This window comes from Rattus rattus, chromosome 9 (genome assembly GCF_011064425.1).
Source record: "Rattus rattus isolate New Zealand chromosome 9, Rrattus_CSIRO_v1, whole genome shotgun sequence".
Lineage (NCBI taxonomy): Eukaryota > Metazoa > Chordata > Mammalia > Rodentia > Muridae > Rattus > Rattus rattus.
In genome coordinates, this window is record NC_046162.1 from 40,921,276 (window position 1) to 40,940,111 (window position 18,836).

Below are 18,836 nucleotides of genomic sequence, written 5' to 3' on the forward strand. Positions count from 1 at the left end.
TTGAATCTGTAACTCACCACCTGGTTAGACTGCCTGCCTAGAAGGCTCCAGGGAATCTTCCCATCTTGACCTCCCAGGCACTGGGGATAAAAAAACATTTTTTTTTTTTTATGTGCTGCTGGTATCTGATCTCATCTTCATGCTCGTGCAACAAGTACCTAACCCACTGATTTCTATCTCCAGTCCCAAAGCTTTGGAAATGGACCAGTGTTAGCTGTATAGAAAGGTCTTAAAATAAAGAAAACTACAGTTACTAAAAAAGTCATACAACCTGCACATCTGTTATAAGTAGATCACATTTATTTAATATATAGGATCATTATTAGACATGAGACATTGCTTTGGGGCTGTATAAAGTATTAGATTTATTTTCTTTATGTCAGGAATGTCATCTGTGAATGGCATCTAAATACACAACTGTCATGTTGGTTAACTGATCTTTAAGATATTTAGGTCCCAGAAAAAATCCTAAATTTTGAATCAAAAATACTGAAAATAGTTGCTTAGAATTTTAAGGAGGCATTCAGCATGGATTTAATTTGTGGCGATCCCCATTAGACAAACTACTTCATTTGTTCACAGAGAGATTTGGAGAAGACATTGGACCTACTCTTAGTTTTTTTAGGTCTAAGTCTTGGTTTGTTCTCTGGAACACTTCTCTTCAGGCCTCTGTTTGCTCCTTTTATTTCTTGGTAATTTTAAAACACCTTGGTGGCTTGAAATGTCTGCTTCTGACACGAATCCACACTGTCAATGTGTGAGAGAGGAGAGAGGAGAGGAGAGGGCGGGGAAGAGAGGAAAGGGAGGGGCCATACCCACCCTAGATCCTAGATCACAGCATGTCCAGGGGCCTCAATACTCTCTTACAGAAAACAGGGAAATGCATATATTCAGTCAGGACCAGATGATCTTCCAGGCACAAAACCAACCACACACACAGCAGGATGATCGTAAGATGCAATTTGACCTGACAGGACGGCACAGTAGGGAACAGGCTGTGGACAGGCAGAGCAGAGAAACCCTGGGGCAGCAGTATGCAGAAAATCACCGCCTCTTCTCAGCCATAGCCCCAAAGCCCAGGCCGTGCTCACAGGTGCTCAGGGGCCACCAGGGCAATCTAATCTCCAGGAACTCAAGTGGAGTATGAATGGCGGAGAACATGCCAGGGTATCTGCTCTTGACTCTGTCTGGCACAGCTCCCATTGCCTTTCCCACATCTCAATTAACTGTCCATGGAGAATCCAGAGAATCTGGATAGCGCTGTCATGAGGACTGGGAGCTGGATTCTTCTGAGAAGGGGTGAGGAATTTCATGCTCTGTTTCCCCCTTTTTCTGCCTAGGGGGAGCAGAGGGTGACATCTCCCTACCCACCAAAGTCTTTGTCAGTCACAGGCATGCCAGGGCTCATGGGATTTCTCCTAGCAGTGCCCTTTTGTAGGTAAAGAAACTGGGGCTTGTGATGGAGCAATAAGAACTCTGCTGTGGTGTCTTGCATGGAGGAAACCCCCGAACCCTTGGTGGCACATGTGTGTTTTTCCTCTCTACCAACCATCTTCCTCCCTTGTTATATCTTGCCAGGCACAGGAGCTTGAGCAAGTGACATAACCTTTCTGAGACTCACTGTTTCTCTTTAAACAATGGTGTTAACAGTTCCCATGGACAGAGTTGCCATGGAGACAACACACAATCATAGGTAAATGCTAGCTCGGAGCCTGGCAGGAAGAGAACGCTTAGGTGGTGGGATTACTATGAATACTTGTGTCTTTTTGTTTTCAAGATTACTTTAGTGCTGGGGTGCTCAGTGCATGGCTGGCTTCGCACCTTATTAACAACAATCAGAGACTTTGACAAGGCTGAAGGCCTCTGCTTCTTCACTTGTTCTATCTGACCTAGACCTAGAGGCCTCATCATGCCCACTGGTCTTCATGTGTTCTCCCTGGTCTGGTACTTCTCTTCTCTGATAATTTCCTTCACTAGATCATACTGTTCATCAGGGAGAGCTGTGAGACAGGCAGAAGAGGAGTCAGATACAAAGCAGCCCCCTTTATAAGCAGTTAGGGTTACAGGCTCAAGGAGATCAAATATGAATGGGCAGGGACCTCACAGAGCACAGAGGCTGCACAATACACTCCGTGAGTGAGTGCAGGGTCTGAAATCCAAATGCTCTGATCCAAGCTGGCTCATCACCAGCCGGTGTTCTATGTATTTCCATGTTATTCCTCCTTGGAACTTAGCTGAGCCCCACCTCCATGTTTCCTGGATCCTGAGCATGGTCACTGGATCCACCGACAGATCAGAATTCCCTAGGTATATTCAAATTAATGGACCATGCCCATTCCAGCTGAATGACTAATTTACACACAGCCTTCTTCCCAGGGTAGGAAAGCCTCCAACCTGGAGTGCTGCTTAGCAACCCATGCAAGGAACTGTTGCTCTACCTCCCAATAAACCTCACTTGATTTCTCTTCTCAAGCCGTTTTATCTTGTCATTCATTGCGGTCATGAGGCAATGATCTTAGAAACACTGGCTAGGGATGACTTTGGCGGCCATTGTGAATGGCAATTCCTGGAAAGAAGCAGTCTGCAAAGGCTGAATAGACTGACTAGACCTACTGTGATGTAGAGATGTTGGAACACTGCAGGTCGAGAGCCTAATTACAATTGATTGCAGTCTAGCTTTAGCCCATTAAATAGCCATTCTTTGTCCCTCATTTGTGTTAGACCCAACATCCTGTCACTAAGATACAAAGCTGGATCTAACAATGGATACGTTCCCTTTAAAATGTGTTAACAGGACTCTAATTTTCCATAAACCAAAGGACTGAGATTGTCATCACGTAACCTGCAGGGCCTATGGTTGAGGCTTTTCTGCTTTGCAGTAACTGTCTCCTTAGTGTTTCTACCAATGCATTTGAAAAGTGGCCTGACTTAAGAATTTCTTAGTTCTGTTACTACAAAAAATTTCCACATTGGAACACAGGGTTTGGGGTGACCAGAGTCTGTGTTCCCAGGTCATGGTGACTTATACTTGGCTCTAGAATTAACTATCTTGTATTTCTTTTGAGGTAAGAGCTGTGTTTTGTGTCAACACCATCAAGTCTCTGACCCTAATGGGGTTTCTGATCCTCCAGGAGTCAAGGAAGGCTCCTTTATTCTCGGAGAAGCCATAACGAGAGGGAAAGCTATGAGTTCAGGGAGTGAGCCTTGTCCACACACTTCCTAAGTCATTCTTTACTAAATGACAGACTCAGGAGAGTGGGAATGGATTGTGTTTTCTGTCATTTGCTGCACAGACTAGTATATCGCAAGGGTCTGAACCAACCCTGATATTTAAAGCTTCTATAAATGTAGAATTCCATTTTCCAGGGGTCTTTGAACAACTGAGAAATGTTCCAAATACTAGATTTTTGTCTAGGGGTGGATTAAGCCATGGCCACGTGAAGTAATCTTTTCCTCACTCACAGTTGCTGTAAGGGAAAAGGCAAGGCCCACCAGAACTTGCCCGACTCTGTGGTCCTCTAAGGCTCCCTGGGTGTCTGCTCCAGGAGAGTAGCAGGAACCCTAATTTTCATATCTCCAAAAGAGCTTATAGGGGCATGCTACCAGATTTCAAGACATCAGGAGGCTATAGTTGGCACATCCCCTACCTGTAAGGTGGATATAGCTTTCCCAAGTGGACCTCTACTCTTTACCTCCTCCCCGGTCCTCTGCAGGTCCTCCCTACCTTCTCCTTGGCTCTTCCGCACCATCCCATTTCCTCCCCAATGTACCACCTCCTCGAAGTCATACATTAATGAGAGTCTTCCTCCCTCCCTTGAAACTCAAGGCACCCTGCCTTGCCACCTGGGAATTGCTGGACTACAAGGGGTATGAGCTGTTTATCACCTGTCTAGCACAAGACCTCCCCTTTCTGAGTTCTATGAGAAGAGACCAAATTCTTCCCCAAGGACCCAAACTCTCCTCAGATACCCCACCATGCTGTCTGTCTATGGCACTAATTGTTCTCCTAATAATCTTTCACCCAAAAGGACAATACACCTCAGTAGTCCTCTTGAGCCTCAAAACCCAAGAGCTTTCACTGAGTTTCTCAGATTGTATGAAGATAGTTATTTTGCTCCCTGTAATCTCACTGTCTGTCTGTCTGTCTGTCTGTCTGTCCGTCTGTCTATCTATCATCTATTTATTTTGTGTTGGTTAGAAAGGAACACAGAACCTCCAGAGTATTTCCACCATGGAGCCACTCCTACCCAGCCCCCACACTCTTTAGTGAAAAGGGAAATGTAACTGAGTGATTCCCTTCTAAGAAGGTCTCGGGATCAGGGATGCCCTCACCCTGAAGAACTCCTTAGTGGAGCCTGCTTCCAATGTCCCATAAGCAATTTCCGTCTGCTTTGCCAGGTCCTCTGCACTCTCAATGGGAGACACCATCCTCTCCACAGTCAGGAAGGCAGCCAGGTTGGCTGTGTACGAGGAGATGATGATCAAAGTGAAGAACCACCAGACGCCGCCGACAATGCGTCCGGACAGGGACCTGCAGGTCAAAGGGGAGATGGGTCAGAGGCATGGACATCCATCACAGAAGACTCTGGGGAGGAGCAGGGAGCCAGCAGAGTTCTGCCAGCACAGCTGTCAAACCCGATGGCACCCTCCACTCTGTAAGGCAGAAGTGAGAATTCAAACATTAGAGAGATGCCGTGTTTCCTTCCTTGTCATGATAAGGAACTGTGGGGTCTCTGCCCCTGGGGCGATAATGTGCACAGGGAATCTTCACACTTGCTTTACATGGACAGACATATCAAGACATGTCAGCAATGACACAGATGTGTCAGCACTTGTCCACAAGCATCTAAGACATGTGTAAACTCCCTTCAAATGCAGTCAACACCTACAAAGATAGCCACATAAATGCAAGCTCTCTCTCTCTCTCTCTCTCTCTCTCTCTCTCTCTCTCTCTCTCACACACACACACACACACACACACACACACACACACACACACGATGGACCTGGAAATAATAAATGGCAGCCATCTCATTGTCTTCTTAATGCCTAGGATGGTGCTGTAGAAGGAGAGGGAAGGAAGACAGTATCAGATATATGCACAGAATTAGAGTAACCGTACTGTAGTCACAGTGGGGAAAATCACTGCAGGAGATAGGCAGTCCCTCCACTGACCAACACAGAACACAGAGATGGGGTTTAGAAAAGGTTAAGCTGAGTGTGAAGTTATACACCTGTGATTCTAGCATTCTGCAAGTAGAGGAGAAGAGGTAGAGAAGTAGGAGGATCAGAAGTTCACTTTTATCTTGGGCACACAGAGTTCGAAGCCAGTCTGGGCTATGGGAGATCCCTTTTCAACATACAATACACACACACACACACACACACACACACACACACACACAAGAAAGGAAAGAAAGGGGCTAATACATGAGATGAAGTTTCCCTATGTATTTCTGTGGACTCTTTCGTGTGCCACAAATAACGAAGAGAAAGACGACTAGAATGAGAGCCACAGGGGCCTCTCTCATTCTCTGGCGCTCCCCAGTGACTCCACAGGGTGGTGTGGATTCTCCTCAGGGTGACTTTGGAACCTTCCAGGCAGGAATATGGACACTTGAATCAGTGTCAATCAGACAATTGAATCTCATGCTGGGAAAAGGAAAGACTGGGACCCTAGTGCCAGCCGGAGGAGGAGGAGCTTGTGTCCCAGGAAGATTCCCCACTGTTGTAACAATGCGAAATAGACTGGAGCTGAGGCTCCGATGGATGGGGGCCACATTTTGACCAGGTGTGCTTAACTTAAAACTAAATACCACGTTCACACTGTAGAGGGATATTAGGGAAATTACCACAGCTCTTTGTTCCTAGTCCCCAAGTGACCACATCGGATTCACCTCCTCTGTCTGCTTTTCACATTTTGTTTGTGTGTTTAATGGCCATGTGGAAGATGAATGGTGGAGCCTGGCTTGCTAAGGCTGCCAGAGCCCAGATCTGACTCTAGTCACTGCATATGATTCTTAGGGAGTGTGATGGTTCACACTGACCGTCAACTTGACAGGATCTACGGAGATAGGCATCTGGGAGTGTCTGTGAGGGAATTTCTAGACTGGGTTAAGTAGGAAGACCCATGCTGAATGTGGGCAGGGTCTTAGGCTTAATGAATTGGGAAAGGTGAGCTGAGCCTTCGTCTCTGCTTCCTGACCGTGGATGTGGTATGAGCAGCTGTCTCACATTCCCACCCCGCGATCTCTGTATTTTTCCCTCCACGATGAACTGTACCTTCTGTGTGAGCACAAGCAAACCGTCCTCCCTTAAGCTTCCTTGGCGGCAATAGGAAGAGTAAGTAACAGAGGGGTGACTTTGCCCAGTCCGGAGAGTGGACTCTGGGCTGGGCAAAGCATGTGGAGCCCTGTCTTTTCTTATTATATGCACAACTCTGGACAAGCCAATCCGTGTCTTTGTAAGCTACATTGTCATACTATGTTAAGGATGTAGCAAATCTGGAGGGCATTCTTCAGAAGCAAAGAGGCAAGCAGAAGCACAGTGGATAGTCTAATGCAGCACACAGTGGCATTTTCCGGGATATGTGGACAGTATGGGGAGCATTGCCTGGCTAGGGTCAGGGGTGTGGAACCTATTTGAGGGCCCTTCCAAAAAGTCCATTCTGAGGCTGAGTAGGGAGTGGAACGTTATCATCAGCCATTGTCTTTCAAGCCAGGAGCTTTAACTCCAAATCATCTCTGACAGAAACGTGGGTCTAGACTGTTCCTTTAAAAGCATGTCTGTCATCCCTGTGAGACAGGGGACAGAGGGACACTTTCCTGGTCCCTTCAATCAGCCAGCCGTACGAGGTCATGGGCATGACTATTTCCCTTTTGTCTTTGCTTTTGAACAGCTATTGTTAAACGGGTCTGGGGAAGAGAGCTATGAGGTCCTGACTCCAAGAGTCTGACTCCGAACTGTGGGGAAACAATGTCCATCTTGCCTCGTTGCTGACCTGAGCTCTCTACAAAGAGATACCCAGAGCTGGGTGATGGGCTCTGGCCAAACTTGCAGGTTCTGCTGATGAAATAGCTGCATCTAAGATGTGAGTCTCCATGGGATCGTCACGGCACTTCGCCAAGTGCATGCCAGGCCTCTGGCAGAGCTGTAGTGAGTAACTGTCCCAGATGCTGGTCACCGCCACCGTAGCTCTCCAGTTGGGAGTAGCCCAGAGGTAGGAGCTGGGGCTTAGTTAAGGGCTCCAAGGACAGCCCAAGGCTCTGCAGGCCGGTGCCTGGGTCTATCACCTGCACAGCTTTCATTCACAGAAGAATGCCACTTCCCGTTAGAGTAAGATCATACAAGTGTGGCATAAACGCAGTTTGTAAAGTAATGGGCGAATATTAATAGTTCTGCTCACTCACTCACTTATTGTATGGTGCAGTCTTTGAATTAGCTTGTTTTTCTATTGCGATAAACACCATGTCTCAAAGAAACTTGGGGAGGAAGTGGGTGCCACCATACTCAGCTTCTTATACGAGTTCTGGAGGTCAGATTTAGGCCATTATGCTTGTTTGGTAAGCCCTTTACCAACTGAGCTACTTCTCTAGCCTTATATAGATCCTAGCTCCATATAGATCTTTTAAAACTAAAACCAGGCTCATGATCTTCCCTGACCCTATTTAAAATCAGTCATGGTTAGAAAAGAAAATCTAAATATTTTTACCAGGGCTTGTGAGATGCTTCCTGAATGACCCAATTCTAATAGCTTCCAGGAGGCACTCCCCCATTACATTTGTAGTTTTGAGAGAAAAAAAAATCTTCCTACTGTGGTGGTTTGAATGAGAAGGGGCCTCATAGGCTCACGTATTTAATCTTGGTCACCGGTTAAGTAAGAAGGATTTGGGAATATTTAGGAGGCATCTTCTTGGTGGAGTGGGTGTGTCACTGGTAGTGAGCTGTGAGGTGTCAAAAGCCTTTATCATCTCCATGCAGTGTGAGTGTGTGTGCGTGAGTATGTGAGTGTGTGTGAGTGTGTGTATGTGAGTATGTGTGTGTGAGTGTGTATGAGTGTGTGAGTGTGTGTGTGAGTGTGTGTGTGTGTGTGTGTGTGAGTGTGTGTGTGTGTGTGTGTGAGTGTGTGTGTGTGTGTGTGAGAGTGTGTATGTGAGTGTGTATGTATGTGGAATGTGTGTGTGAGTGTGTGTGTGATGTGTGTGAGTGTGAGAGTGTGTGTGTGTGTGTGTGAGAGAGTGTGTGTGTGAGTGTGTATACAAGTGTGAGTGTGTGTGTGTGAGTGTGTGTGTGTGTGAGTGTGTGTGTGTGTGTGTGAGAGTGTGTGTGTGTGTGTGTGTGAGTGTGTGAGTGTGAGTGTGTGTGAGTGTGTGTGTCTGAGTGTGTGTGTGTGTGTGTGTGTGTGTGTGTGTGTGTGTGTGTGTGTGTGTATAAGCTCTCAGCTACTGCTCCAAAACCATGCTTTGCTACCTGCTCCCCACCATGATGGCCATGGATTCTAACCATCTGGAACCCTGACCCCAAAATTCAATGCTTTCTTTTATAAGTTGCCTTGCACATGATGTCTATTCACAGCAACAGGACAGTAACTAAGAAACCCACCTCAGGACATTTGCACTTGGCCCTAGACCAGGGACTTACTTCCTTGAATTTGCCCTAAACCTGCTTCTGTAAACCCTTCCCTTGGGGTTTCTACTCAAATGTCACCCACTTTCACACATGCCCCCTGAAGTAGTGTTCTGGCCTCCTGCTTCTCTCACCTTGCTTTTTGTTGTCGTGCTTATTAAAGTTGAAGTGACATTTCCATAGTCACATAGGTTTGCCAACTCTGTGACCATCTGTCTCCCTATAGTGGTAGGTACAGGTCTCATCCATGTCACTTCTTGCTCTGTTCTCAGCATCCAGGTATGTAATGGATACACACGTTTTCTCAGGACTGTACAACACAGCATGATGGGGAATATCTAAGAGGTTTTCCTTCAAGGGACTTGACTAATAGAAGAGTCAGGACACCTATGCACAAAAGCCCCTTTAGTAGCTATGCTTGCATAGAGCCTACAAGGGTCATTCATCATGTGCTAAAAAGACATGGGGTAGGGAAGATCATGGCCTACTAGGAAAAATCTTGAAAGGCATCCTGGAAGAGGTGTCACCTGACTGGGCCATGGAGGCAGGCAGGCTGTTCCTATTGCTGTAATAAAATATCATAACCAAAAGCAATGCGGGGAGGAGAGGGTTTATTTTATTTTACCCTTCCTGATCACAGTCCAGCATCCAGAAAAGTTGGGCAGGAGCTGGAGACAGGAGTTGATACAGAGACCATGGAGGAGAAATGCTGCTTACTGGCTTGATCTTCATGGCTTGCTTTGCCTGCCTTCTTAAGGAAACCGGAACCACCAGCTCAGAGGTGGCCCCACCCACAGTGAGCTGGACCTTCCCACGTCAATCAGTAAATCAAGAGAATGCACTGCAGACTTGCCTACAGGCCATTCTGGTGGGGACATTTTCTCAGCTGAGATTCCCGCTTCCAAAGTGATTCTAGCTTGTGTGGAGTTGACATTTAAAACTAGCCAGCACACTGGCTGTGAGCATTCTGCATTGGAGAGGCATTTCCTGAAGTGTGAACAACCAGCGAAGTCAGGAAAGAAAATGTGAACACATGGCTGTTGCAGTCCCCACAAACCACAGTAAGCTCCCAGCACCACGTTCTACGGGGTGGGGTGGGGGTGGGGGGGGGGTGGGGCATCTGAGCTGCACAGAGCGTTTGTTGCTATTTCTTCAATCTCTATTCTCTGGGCAGACCAGGTGTGAGCATGGCAGTGGCTTCACCAGGAACCTGAGGTTGAGAAAGACAGAGTACTTGACGTTACAAAGCCAGTGACTGAGCTCGCGGGGACCCAAGATCTGACATCAGGGCGTGACTCCACCTGTGTGAAGTTGGATTCTGCCGAGCTCTTCCCGCCCCCCTGCCCCGCCCCCACCATCTTCTCAAGGCTAACTGCAGGCCCTGACTCTCCCTCACCCCGCAGTTCCTAGAAGAGAATATTTGGCGTCACACTGCTGTTAAAACGAGGCTTCTTCCATATATAATTTGGGCTTTACATACATAGAAGGATTTCTTTTATAGCTGCCGCTGGGCAGCCCATAGCAAGAAAGCATATGGTTTTCCTGCATGTTGAGTGGCCCGCCCCAAGCTCCTGATCCTGCCGATTCACCCGCTGATTATCAGCGTCCAGGTGGGCTCTGAGGGCCTGGGACCTTTCCTCAGTTCTCATTTCTCATCGATGGCCCAAATGCCTGGCATTTGAAGTCTTTAAGGTTGCGGACGTATTTAAATACAGTGTGCTGTGGACTTTTTAAAAATAGCCCCTAACTCATGAGCAAACAGGAGGCAAATGAACAAGGCACACTTCTGCTTTAATTAACATGTGGTTATCTTCAGCACAGGACGCGTATTAGCAGTAGCTATTTCACTTAAAATAATCGATTGAAAACATCCCATTTGTCAGGTACCATTTTACCACAGCCGGTTCCCTGCACACTCAGCCCCTCCCTCTCACTTCTCCCCTGCTGAGCCAGCAGAACAACCACCCCGGCAGGGCCAGTGTTCCTTTCTAAGCTCACCGGGAGCCCTATTCATGCCTTCAAAGGGACGCTCAGCCTGTCTGAGCATCTAAGATGGCTAAGTGGGAGCTTGGAAGCTGTGTGGACCACCTGCTGTCCTGCCCCGTAGGAAATTTCGAGCAAAGTCATTTTATATTTCTGAAGCTTGTTTTAACTTTTAGCAAGATGGGGGTCATAGTGGGAGCCCCTAATGGGGTTTGTAAGGCTGAACTGCAGACTCAAGGCATACCTGGGCCAGAGTAGACACCTTGACGCGGTGTCTTGCTAGTATTCATATGTAACGGCCTGGAAGCAAGTTCAGTCAAGGATGCTAAGTGAACAGTGACATTTATTGACAAGACATTTATTGATCGATTTTTTTTTTTTGAGACAGGGTCTCAGGCAACCCAGGCTGGCCTCTTACTCACTTTGTAGACCAAACTAGCCTTGAACTCACACCCTTTTGCTAGGGTTCCTCCCATATGCTGTCTTCTCCAGTGTGCACCACCACAGCATACAAAGCTGACGATAAAGAAGAAAATAGACTATAGCCTCATTTAAAAGACCGACTTTTCAAGGAATTGTGGTCAGTGTCTATAGTTCCAATTACTTGGGAGGCTGGGGCAGGAGGATTGTTGCAGCCCACAAGTTCTAGGCTGTAGTGTTCTGTGATCCATGTCTGCATTCAGCTTGACAGCAACACCATGGCCTCCTGGAAGGTGGGTACTACTAGGTTACCTAATGAGGGGGGAATCTAGCTCAGGTCTGAAATTGAGTAGGCCATAACTGACCAGCGGTGGGACTGAGCCCACAAATAGTCAGTGGATTCCAGCCTGGGCAACACAGTGGTATTCATTTCTTTAAAAAATTACAATGAAAGTCTAAGTTAGATACTGTTTGAAGAGTTACACCAAGGGTAAGAGCTTCATTTAAAAATGATTAATTTTTCAAAATATCATCAGTGTCTGTGTCTATGTCATGTGCATGTAGGTGCCTGAAGAGGCCAGGAGAGGAAATCAGACCCCTGGGAGCTGGAGTTTCAAGCTGGTGTGAGTTGCCAGTGTAGATGATGAGAAGTGATCTTAGGTTCTCTGCAAGAGCCACACGTGCTCTTAACGGCTGAGCCATTTCTCCAGCTCCAGTGGACCTGTGGCAGTTCTGTAAGACCTAGAAGGCCAAGCACAGTGCTCAAAAGTCTGGAGTGTTGCAACAGAAGATATGAGTTCAAATCCCAGCTTCATCCTTTCTAGCTATGGGAGCCCAAGAAGCTAACCTCACCTCTTGGATCCTTAGGCCTCCATCTGTTGCATGATCATGACTTGGGTTAGCCACTCATATTGTATTTTTTAATTCACTAATTTGGTGGATGATGGGGAATCTGGAAGAGTAAAGGAAAACTAGTGAAAAAAAAAAGGTTCTCCGAATGGGTAATATGAAGGATGACAGATCATGACAGTGTTAACTGCCAACTCGAACTGGATTCACTTTGGAAAGGCATCTCAGTGAGGGATTGTTTAGATTAGGTTGGGTGCTAGCCATCCAAGGGAAGAATTTCCTTAACTGAGTGAATTGATATGGCAAGACCTGCCCACTGTGGGCGGCACCATTGCCTAGGCAGGGGCTTTGTGGACTGTATCAGATGGAGGCAATGAGCTGAGCAGCAGCATGCATCCCATCCATTGCCCTCTGCTTCTTGACAGTGGATGCAATAGAACCAGGGATCTCAAGCACCTGGTACTGCGGCTTCTCTGCACTGTAACTTGTGACTGTGCTGGACTAAACCCTTCCTTCCTCAAGAGTCTTTGTCAGGATTATTTTAATCTCAGCAACTGGAAAAAAAAATAAAGGCAGAGCGGAAGGTTGGAGAAAAGTCTAAAAGCGTGAATAGTTTGGGAGCATCTATTTTAGACAGTGAACACAGCCTGGAGGAACGCAGGTTCTGAGGCAGGAAAAGGCTTCATATGATTGAAATGATGGGCACCACAGGACATCCTTGGAGATCGAACAGTGGGTTCTAGACCGAGCAGAGCCCTGAGCTCAGGGGTAGACCCCTCTGAGAGGCCCCTTCTCTTAAAGACTGCCTGCCTGGAGCCTCCATGCACACTTCTCATTTCTTGGATACTCTTGCATGGGTCATGAATTCCTTCCTGTTCTTCTCAGCTTCACTTGTGACCACACCCAACGACAAAGCCGTTAGCAGAGTTCATATTCCTTCATCAACTTTTACAACCCAATACAGTCCCAATATCTGTTGAAGGAACAGGAAACCTCACATACAGTTTGTCCCGCTTTCCTGAGCTATCTATAGAAGAAGAGAAGTAAGTGCTTGGTTGATGACTCAATAGGCTTGTCGCAAAGCTTTAGAAGACGATTTTGGAAGAAGTGATAATTCAGATGCATCTACAATCCTCCCATGGTTATAAAATCCTGTTCCTTCAGATATCTTTGCAAAGTGATTGTCAGGGAACATGTTATGTATGGCACAAAGTTAAGATAATAAAGTTTGTGTCTTTAAATGTACTGTAAAAAACTGAAGTTCCCACAAATTCTGACAGTTCCCCACCATTGGCGAATCACTGTCAGAGATCTCTCTGGGTTACCATAGGCACAGAGCATCTGCTTCGATCTTCCCATTTCTTCTTCAAGAGTTCCCACCAAGCACAGCCTCCCTCTTGACAATACCAAGGCTGGAGACCAACTGGACTCTGGTCTTGCCCTAGGCTGTACATTGGGAGGAACAGGCTCCAAAGGACCTTCCTTCTAGTGTTCAGGAGATTGAGGGGGTGTGGTTTTCCTCTAAAATCTCAGGAGATGAGGGTCTTCTTCTACATCCTTCTAAAGAAGGCAGGAAACACTGCTTTCATCAGGCCCCGGTTCTTGGCATCCTTCTCTACCATTCATCCCCCTTTCTGTGCTTCCTGTATCCAAGAACATGAGTTAGTTCCTTTCCATGTGCATGGGAGATGAGCCAGGCAGCATTGTAAGCTGACCTCTGTCTTGAGCTTACTCAAGTTATGAAGGGGAGCTTACCTGTGGTGAAGTTTAAGCTGACGGTCTTACCTAGTGGGCCTGCTCCAAGCATGGAACTCATGGGAAGAATCTTCTTTAGTAGGAGACAGAAGTTGGAGAGACTGAAAGTGTGTGTATGTGAGGGCTGAGGTCAGGGATAGTTTGTATCATCAAGATGAGAGGGACTCAGTACCCCACACCCTCACCCAGTGAGATCCTCAAAAGCTGAGTGGTTCCCACTCATAGTCAGCAAGACAAGGGCTCCTGTAGTTACTAGGGAGTAAATTCTGATGGCAAAGGGAATGTGTGGAAGAAGGTCCTGAGCTCTGGGCAAGAGCTCAGTGGTTGACAACTCCATTGCAACTGTATGAATCCCCAGCTGAAAACCAAGTCAGAACATGCTGGCTCTGACTCCAGAATTGGGGCATAATATGTTAATATGTTGAGTGGGGCTGGTTATTTTACAAAATGTTATAAAATGAATGTAAGCTGGCTATAAACCATTACAAACTTTCCTTCAATATCTCTCATGTCTTCCATTTGGGGATGTCTGCAATAAGTCAGTATCCCTCTTCTCTTTCTCTCTTCTCTCTCTCTCTCTGTCTTTTCTTCTCTTCTCCCACCCTCCTTTCTTTGCTATATTTGTTATATGTGGAATCCAGAGCCTTGCACATGAAAGGCAGATGACTCACCATTAAGCCATTCCCCCAACCTCAACTTTGTGTTTTCTGGAAAGCATGATAATTAAGGTAGCAAGGAAAAAGGTACCCTTACCAGGCTGCTTAGGCTCAAAGTTAAGCTACAAAAATGAGGCCATGACTTTGGAAAAGTTACCTAATCTTACCAAGTGGGATGTCAGGGGCAGAACAATTTGCCCTCAAAGTCACCCAAATCCGAACTCCTAGAACCTATGGATATCTTGTATTAAATAACAAAAGGAAACTTTTGGAGAATTAAAGTTAGGGATTTTAAAATGAGGAATGGGCACAAGGTCATCAGCTTGGCCTCTGAAAGTGGAAGAAGAAGTCAGAATTATTGGCTGATGAGATGAGACAGAAGGACAGGGATGTTCTGCAGCAAATCACAGGGTGGGGTGAGATGCTGCATGGCCATCAGAGGGAGAAGAGAGGTTCAGGGCTGAGGATGTTGTCTAGAAGTCAGAAACAGCCCCTCGTGGACAGCCACCAAGAGAAACAAGGTTGTTCTTAAAACCAGACATTTTGCCAAAAATCCAAATGTTCAAGGAAACAGGTCCTTCCCCAGAAGTCCCCAGGTAACAGCATCTTAACCCTTTGATCCAGTATTGAATATTCAACCTAAGAACTACAAGCTAATATATTTAAGTTGCTTCAAGATGCTCAGTCCTGTCATAGAAATAATAGAAAAACAAACATAGGCGTGGGGGAAAACAAACCCCTGTCAATCGGCAGAAACTGTCCTGGGGTGGGACCAAACCTTGCCTCCCTTCTTACTACCCCAGACACGCCCATGTTCCTCCTCCTCCATCTGTCATCAGCTGACACTCTCAACCTCCCATCTTGTTTCTTGACAGATGTTCTCAAGAGATTTTCCCAGTTTATTTGGTTTTATATGGAGGTCCTTGATCCACTTGGACTTGAGCTTTGGACCTCCACATAAAACCAGATATACTGAAACTAAGAGAAGAGAAAGTGGGGGAAGAGCCTCAAATACTTAGGCACCAGGGAAAATATCCTGAATAAAACACCAGTGACTTAAGCTCTAAGATCAAGAATTGACAAATGGGACCTCATAAAATTGCAAAGCTTATAAGGCAAAGGACACTGTCAATAGAACAAAATGGCAACCAATAGATTGGAAAAAGATCTTTACCAATCCTATATCCGATAGAGGGCTAATATCCAATATATACAAAGAACTCAAAAAGTTAGACTTCGGAGAACCAAATAACCCTATTAAAAATGGGGCACAGAGCTGAACCAAGAATTCTCAACTAAGGAATCTCAAATGCCCAAGAAGCACCTAAAGAAATGTTCAACATCCATAGTCATCAGGGAAATGCAAATCAAAACAACCCTGAGATTCCATCTCACACCAGTCAGAATGGCTCAGATAAAATATTCAGGTGACAGCAGATGCTGGCAAGGATGTGGAGAAAGAGGCACACTCCTCTATTGATGGGGGCATTGCAAGTTGGTACAACCACTCTGGATATCAGTCTGGAGGTTCCTCAGAAAACTGGGCAAAGTACTACCTGAGGACTCAGCTATACCACTCTTGGGCATATACCCAAAAGATGATCCAACATATAATAAGGACACGTGCTCCACTATGTTCATAGCAGCCTTATTTATAATAGCCAGAAGCTGGAAAGAACCTGGATGCCCTTCAACAGAGGAATGGATACAGAAAAGGTGGTACATCTACACAATGGAATATTACTCAGCTATCAAAAACAATGACTTTATGAAATTCTTAGGCAAATGGATGGAACTAGAAAATACCATCCTGAGTGAGATAACCCAGTCACACGCATGGTATACATTCACCAATAAGTGGATATTAGCTCAAAAGCTCGGAATACCCAAGATACAATTACAGACATATGAATCTCAAGAAGAAGAAAGACCAAAATGTGAATGCTTCAATCATTCTTAGAAGGGGGAACAAAATACTCACAGGAGGTAGAGGGTGGGAGGGACTTGGGAGGAAGAGAGGAAGGGTAGGGGGAAAAGGGAGGCAGGATCAGGTATGGGAGGAGACAGGATGACGTCATATAGAGGTGTATGATGACGGGAATTTGAACAGAGGTGTATAGCAATGGGGGATGGGGAACTGGGGATAGCAACTAGCAAGTCCCAGATGCCAGGAAAACAAGAGGCTCCCAGGACCCAACGGGGATAAGATTAGCTGAAATGCCCAACAAAGTGGAGGGAGAACCTGTAGAGACCATATCCAGAGGTTAGGCAAAGCCGCCAGTTGGTGGATGGGCACCCCACTCATCTCCAAATTTTTAACCCAGAATGACTCTAGTCTAGAGGAAATACAGGGACAAAGTGTGGAGCAGAGACTGAAGGAAAGGTCCTCCAGAGACTGCACCACCTGGGGATCCAACCCACATGCAGAGACCAAATTCAGATAATATTGTGGATGCCAAGAAGTGCATGCTGACAGGAGCCTGACATAGCTGTCTCCTGAGAGGCCCTGCTAGAGCCTGACAAATACAGAGGCAGATGCTCACAGCTAACTGTTGAACTGAGCACGGGGATCCTAGTGGAGGAGTTAGAGAAAAGACTGAAGGGGCTGAAGGGGTTTGTAAACCCATAGGAAGAACAACAATATCAACCAACCAGACCCTCCAGAGTTCCCAGGGACTAAACCACCGAACAAATATACATGGAGGGACCCATGGCTCCAGCTGCATATGTAGCAGAGGATGGCATTGTGTGGTATCAAGGAGGCCCTTGGACCTGTGAAGGCTCCATTCCCCAGTACACCTGTCCTCAATGAAGATGTTGATTTGGCTACAGGATTGAGATTTCTCACTACTTATTTGTCCACGTCACCAAAACTACAAATGTAAAGTTGGCCCCATCTTTTCTTTTCTAATTGTCCATTCACCTCTCCTGTGCAGATCAGATCCTTATAACTCAATGCTTTCTCTCAAATTTTATCACTTGCTCTCATTGTCACTGTCTGTGATTCACTGAATACATTTCTTCTATTGGTGTAAACAAAAACCAACCAAACAAAAACCCCCAAAACCAACCAAACAAGCAACAGCAACAACAAAAAATCAGATTTCTCCAGCTTCGAATTCTGCCTCAGAAGGTGTCTACTCCAAGAAGCTTCTCCCAGTTTCTCCACCAGGACGATCTCTACAAATGCCAAAGCTTTACCAGTGCTTTTGGTAGATGTTATATTTACTTAAGCTCCAGGCTGTGGGGGAGAGATTTTTCTCTTTTATTACAGTCTAAATGCTATGATATGTTAAGGTATAATAAAAGACTAACACAAATCCTTAAATCTTGGCTTAAAATCAGTAAAGTTTTGAAAAATATTAATATTTTTTAGAACCGAGGACTGAACACAGGGCCTTGTGCTTGCTAGGCAAGTGCTCTACCACTGAGCTAAATCCCTAATCCCGAATAATATTCATTTTTAAGATAGAATTACTTCATGTTAGTCTTCTGTTTTTTCTTCCAACTCTTCCTATAATCCCATCCTCTGCTCTCTCTTAAATTTATAGCTGGTATTTCTTTAATGGTTTTAAAGGTTTTTAAAGATTTGTCTTGTTTTTAGTACATGTTTATGTGTGCGCATGTGCAACTGAGTGTAGAGCCCAGAGAGGCCAGCAGAGGCTGTTAGACTCCCTGGTACTCAGGTTATAGTCAGTTTTGAGCCACTCCATATGAATGCTGGGAGCCAAACTTTGGTCCTCTGCAAAAGCAGTATGTGCTCTTAATGGTTATGCCTTCTCCCCTGCCTCTTCTTTATTAAAATTTATTTTTGTCAGACTATTTCACATGAGATTTACTGGTGGAACACGATTTTAAGTGAGCAATATATCGACATTGCCTATTTATATGAGGTTGTACAAAAGAGATCATAGCTTTTCCATCTCATTTGAGTTGAACTCGACACCCAAGGATTACACCTGGGATGGAGAGATGGCTCAGCAGCGAAGAACACTTACTGCTTTTCCAGAGGACAGGGCATTAATTCCCAGCAGCCACATGATATATGACAGTTTATAACCCTTAGTAGGTCTGCATGTTGGGCACAGGCAAAACACTCATACACAGAAAATAAAAGGAGTAAACGTAAAACAGAACATAGCTACCCATTTCCCCTTCACCCCATGTAAATGCCCATAATGATTAATCACAATTATCAATTTGATTAGCTCTAGAGTTGCTTGGAAGATAAGCTGGGTATATGGGATGCCCTTAGGAAATTATCTAATTAGTTCAATTTAGGTGGGAAATGCACCCTTCCCTGTGCCACAATCCTGGACGTTATCGAAAGAAGCTGAATTAAGCATTAGCATTCAATGCTTTCTGCCTTCTGACTGTGGATGCAGTGGGACCAGCTGCCTCCGTGACTTCCCCATCATGATTGACTTGAACCTCAATGAGCCCAAATCGACCATTTCTCCTGTGAATTCTGCCAAGGTATTTTATCATAGCAAAGGGAAAACCAGCCGAGACACTGACATTCATTCCTCGAGTTTGTGAATTTGGCTT

The 18,836-nt window shown here is 45.7% G+C and overlaps 1 protein-coding gene across 3 annotated transcripts in view; it reads right to left on the reverse strand.

The window, feature by feature from the left end:
• Gria1 (glutamate ionotropic receptor AMPA type subunit 1) overlaps positions 1 to 18,836 on the reverse strand; it is a 319,050-nt gene that overhangs the window by 42,066 nt on the left and 258,148 nt on the right. For all 3 annotated transcript variants that reach the window (XM_032913974.1, XM_032913973.1, XM_032913972.1), the window contains exon 12: positions 4,333 to 4,531. In XM_032913974.1, the coding sequence (XP_032769865.1) occupies positions 4,333 to 4,531 (199 nt within the window). The remainder of the gene's footprint in view (positions 1 to 4,332; positions 4,532 to 18,836) is intronic.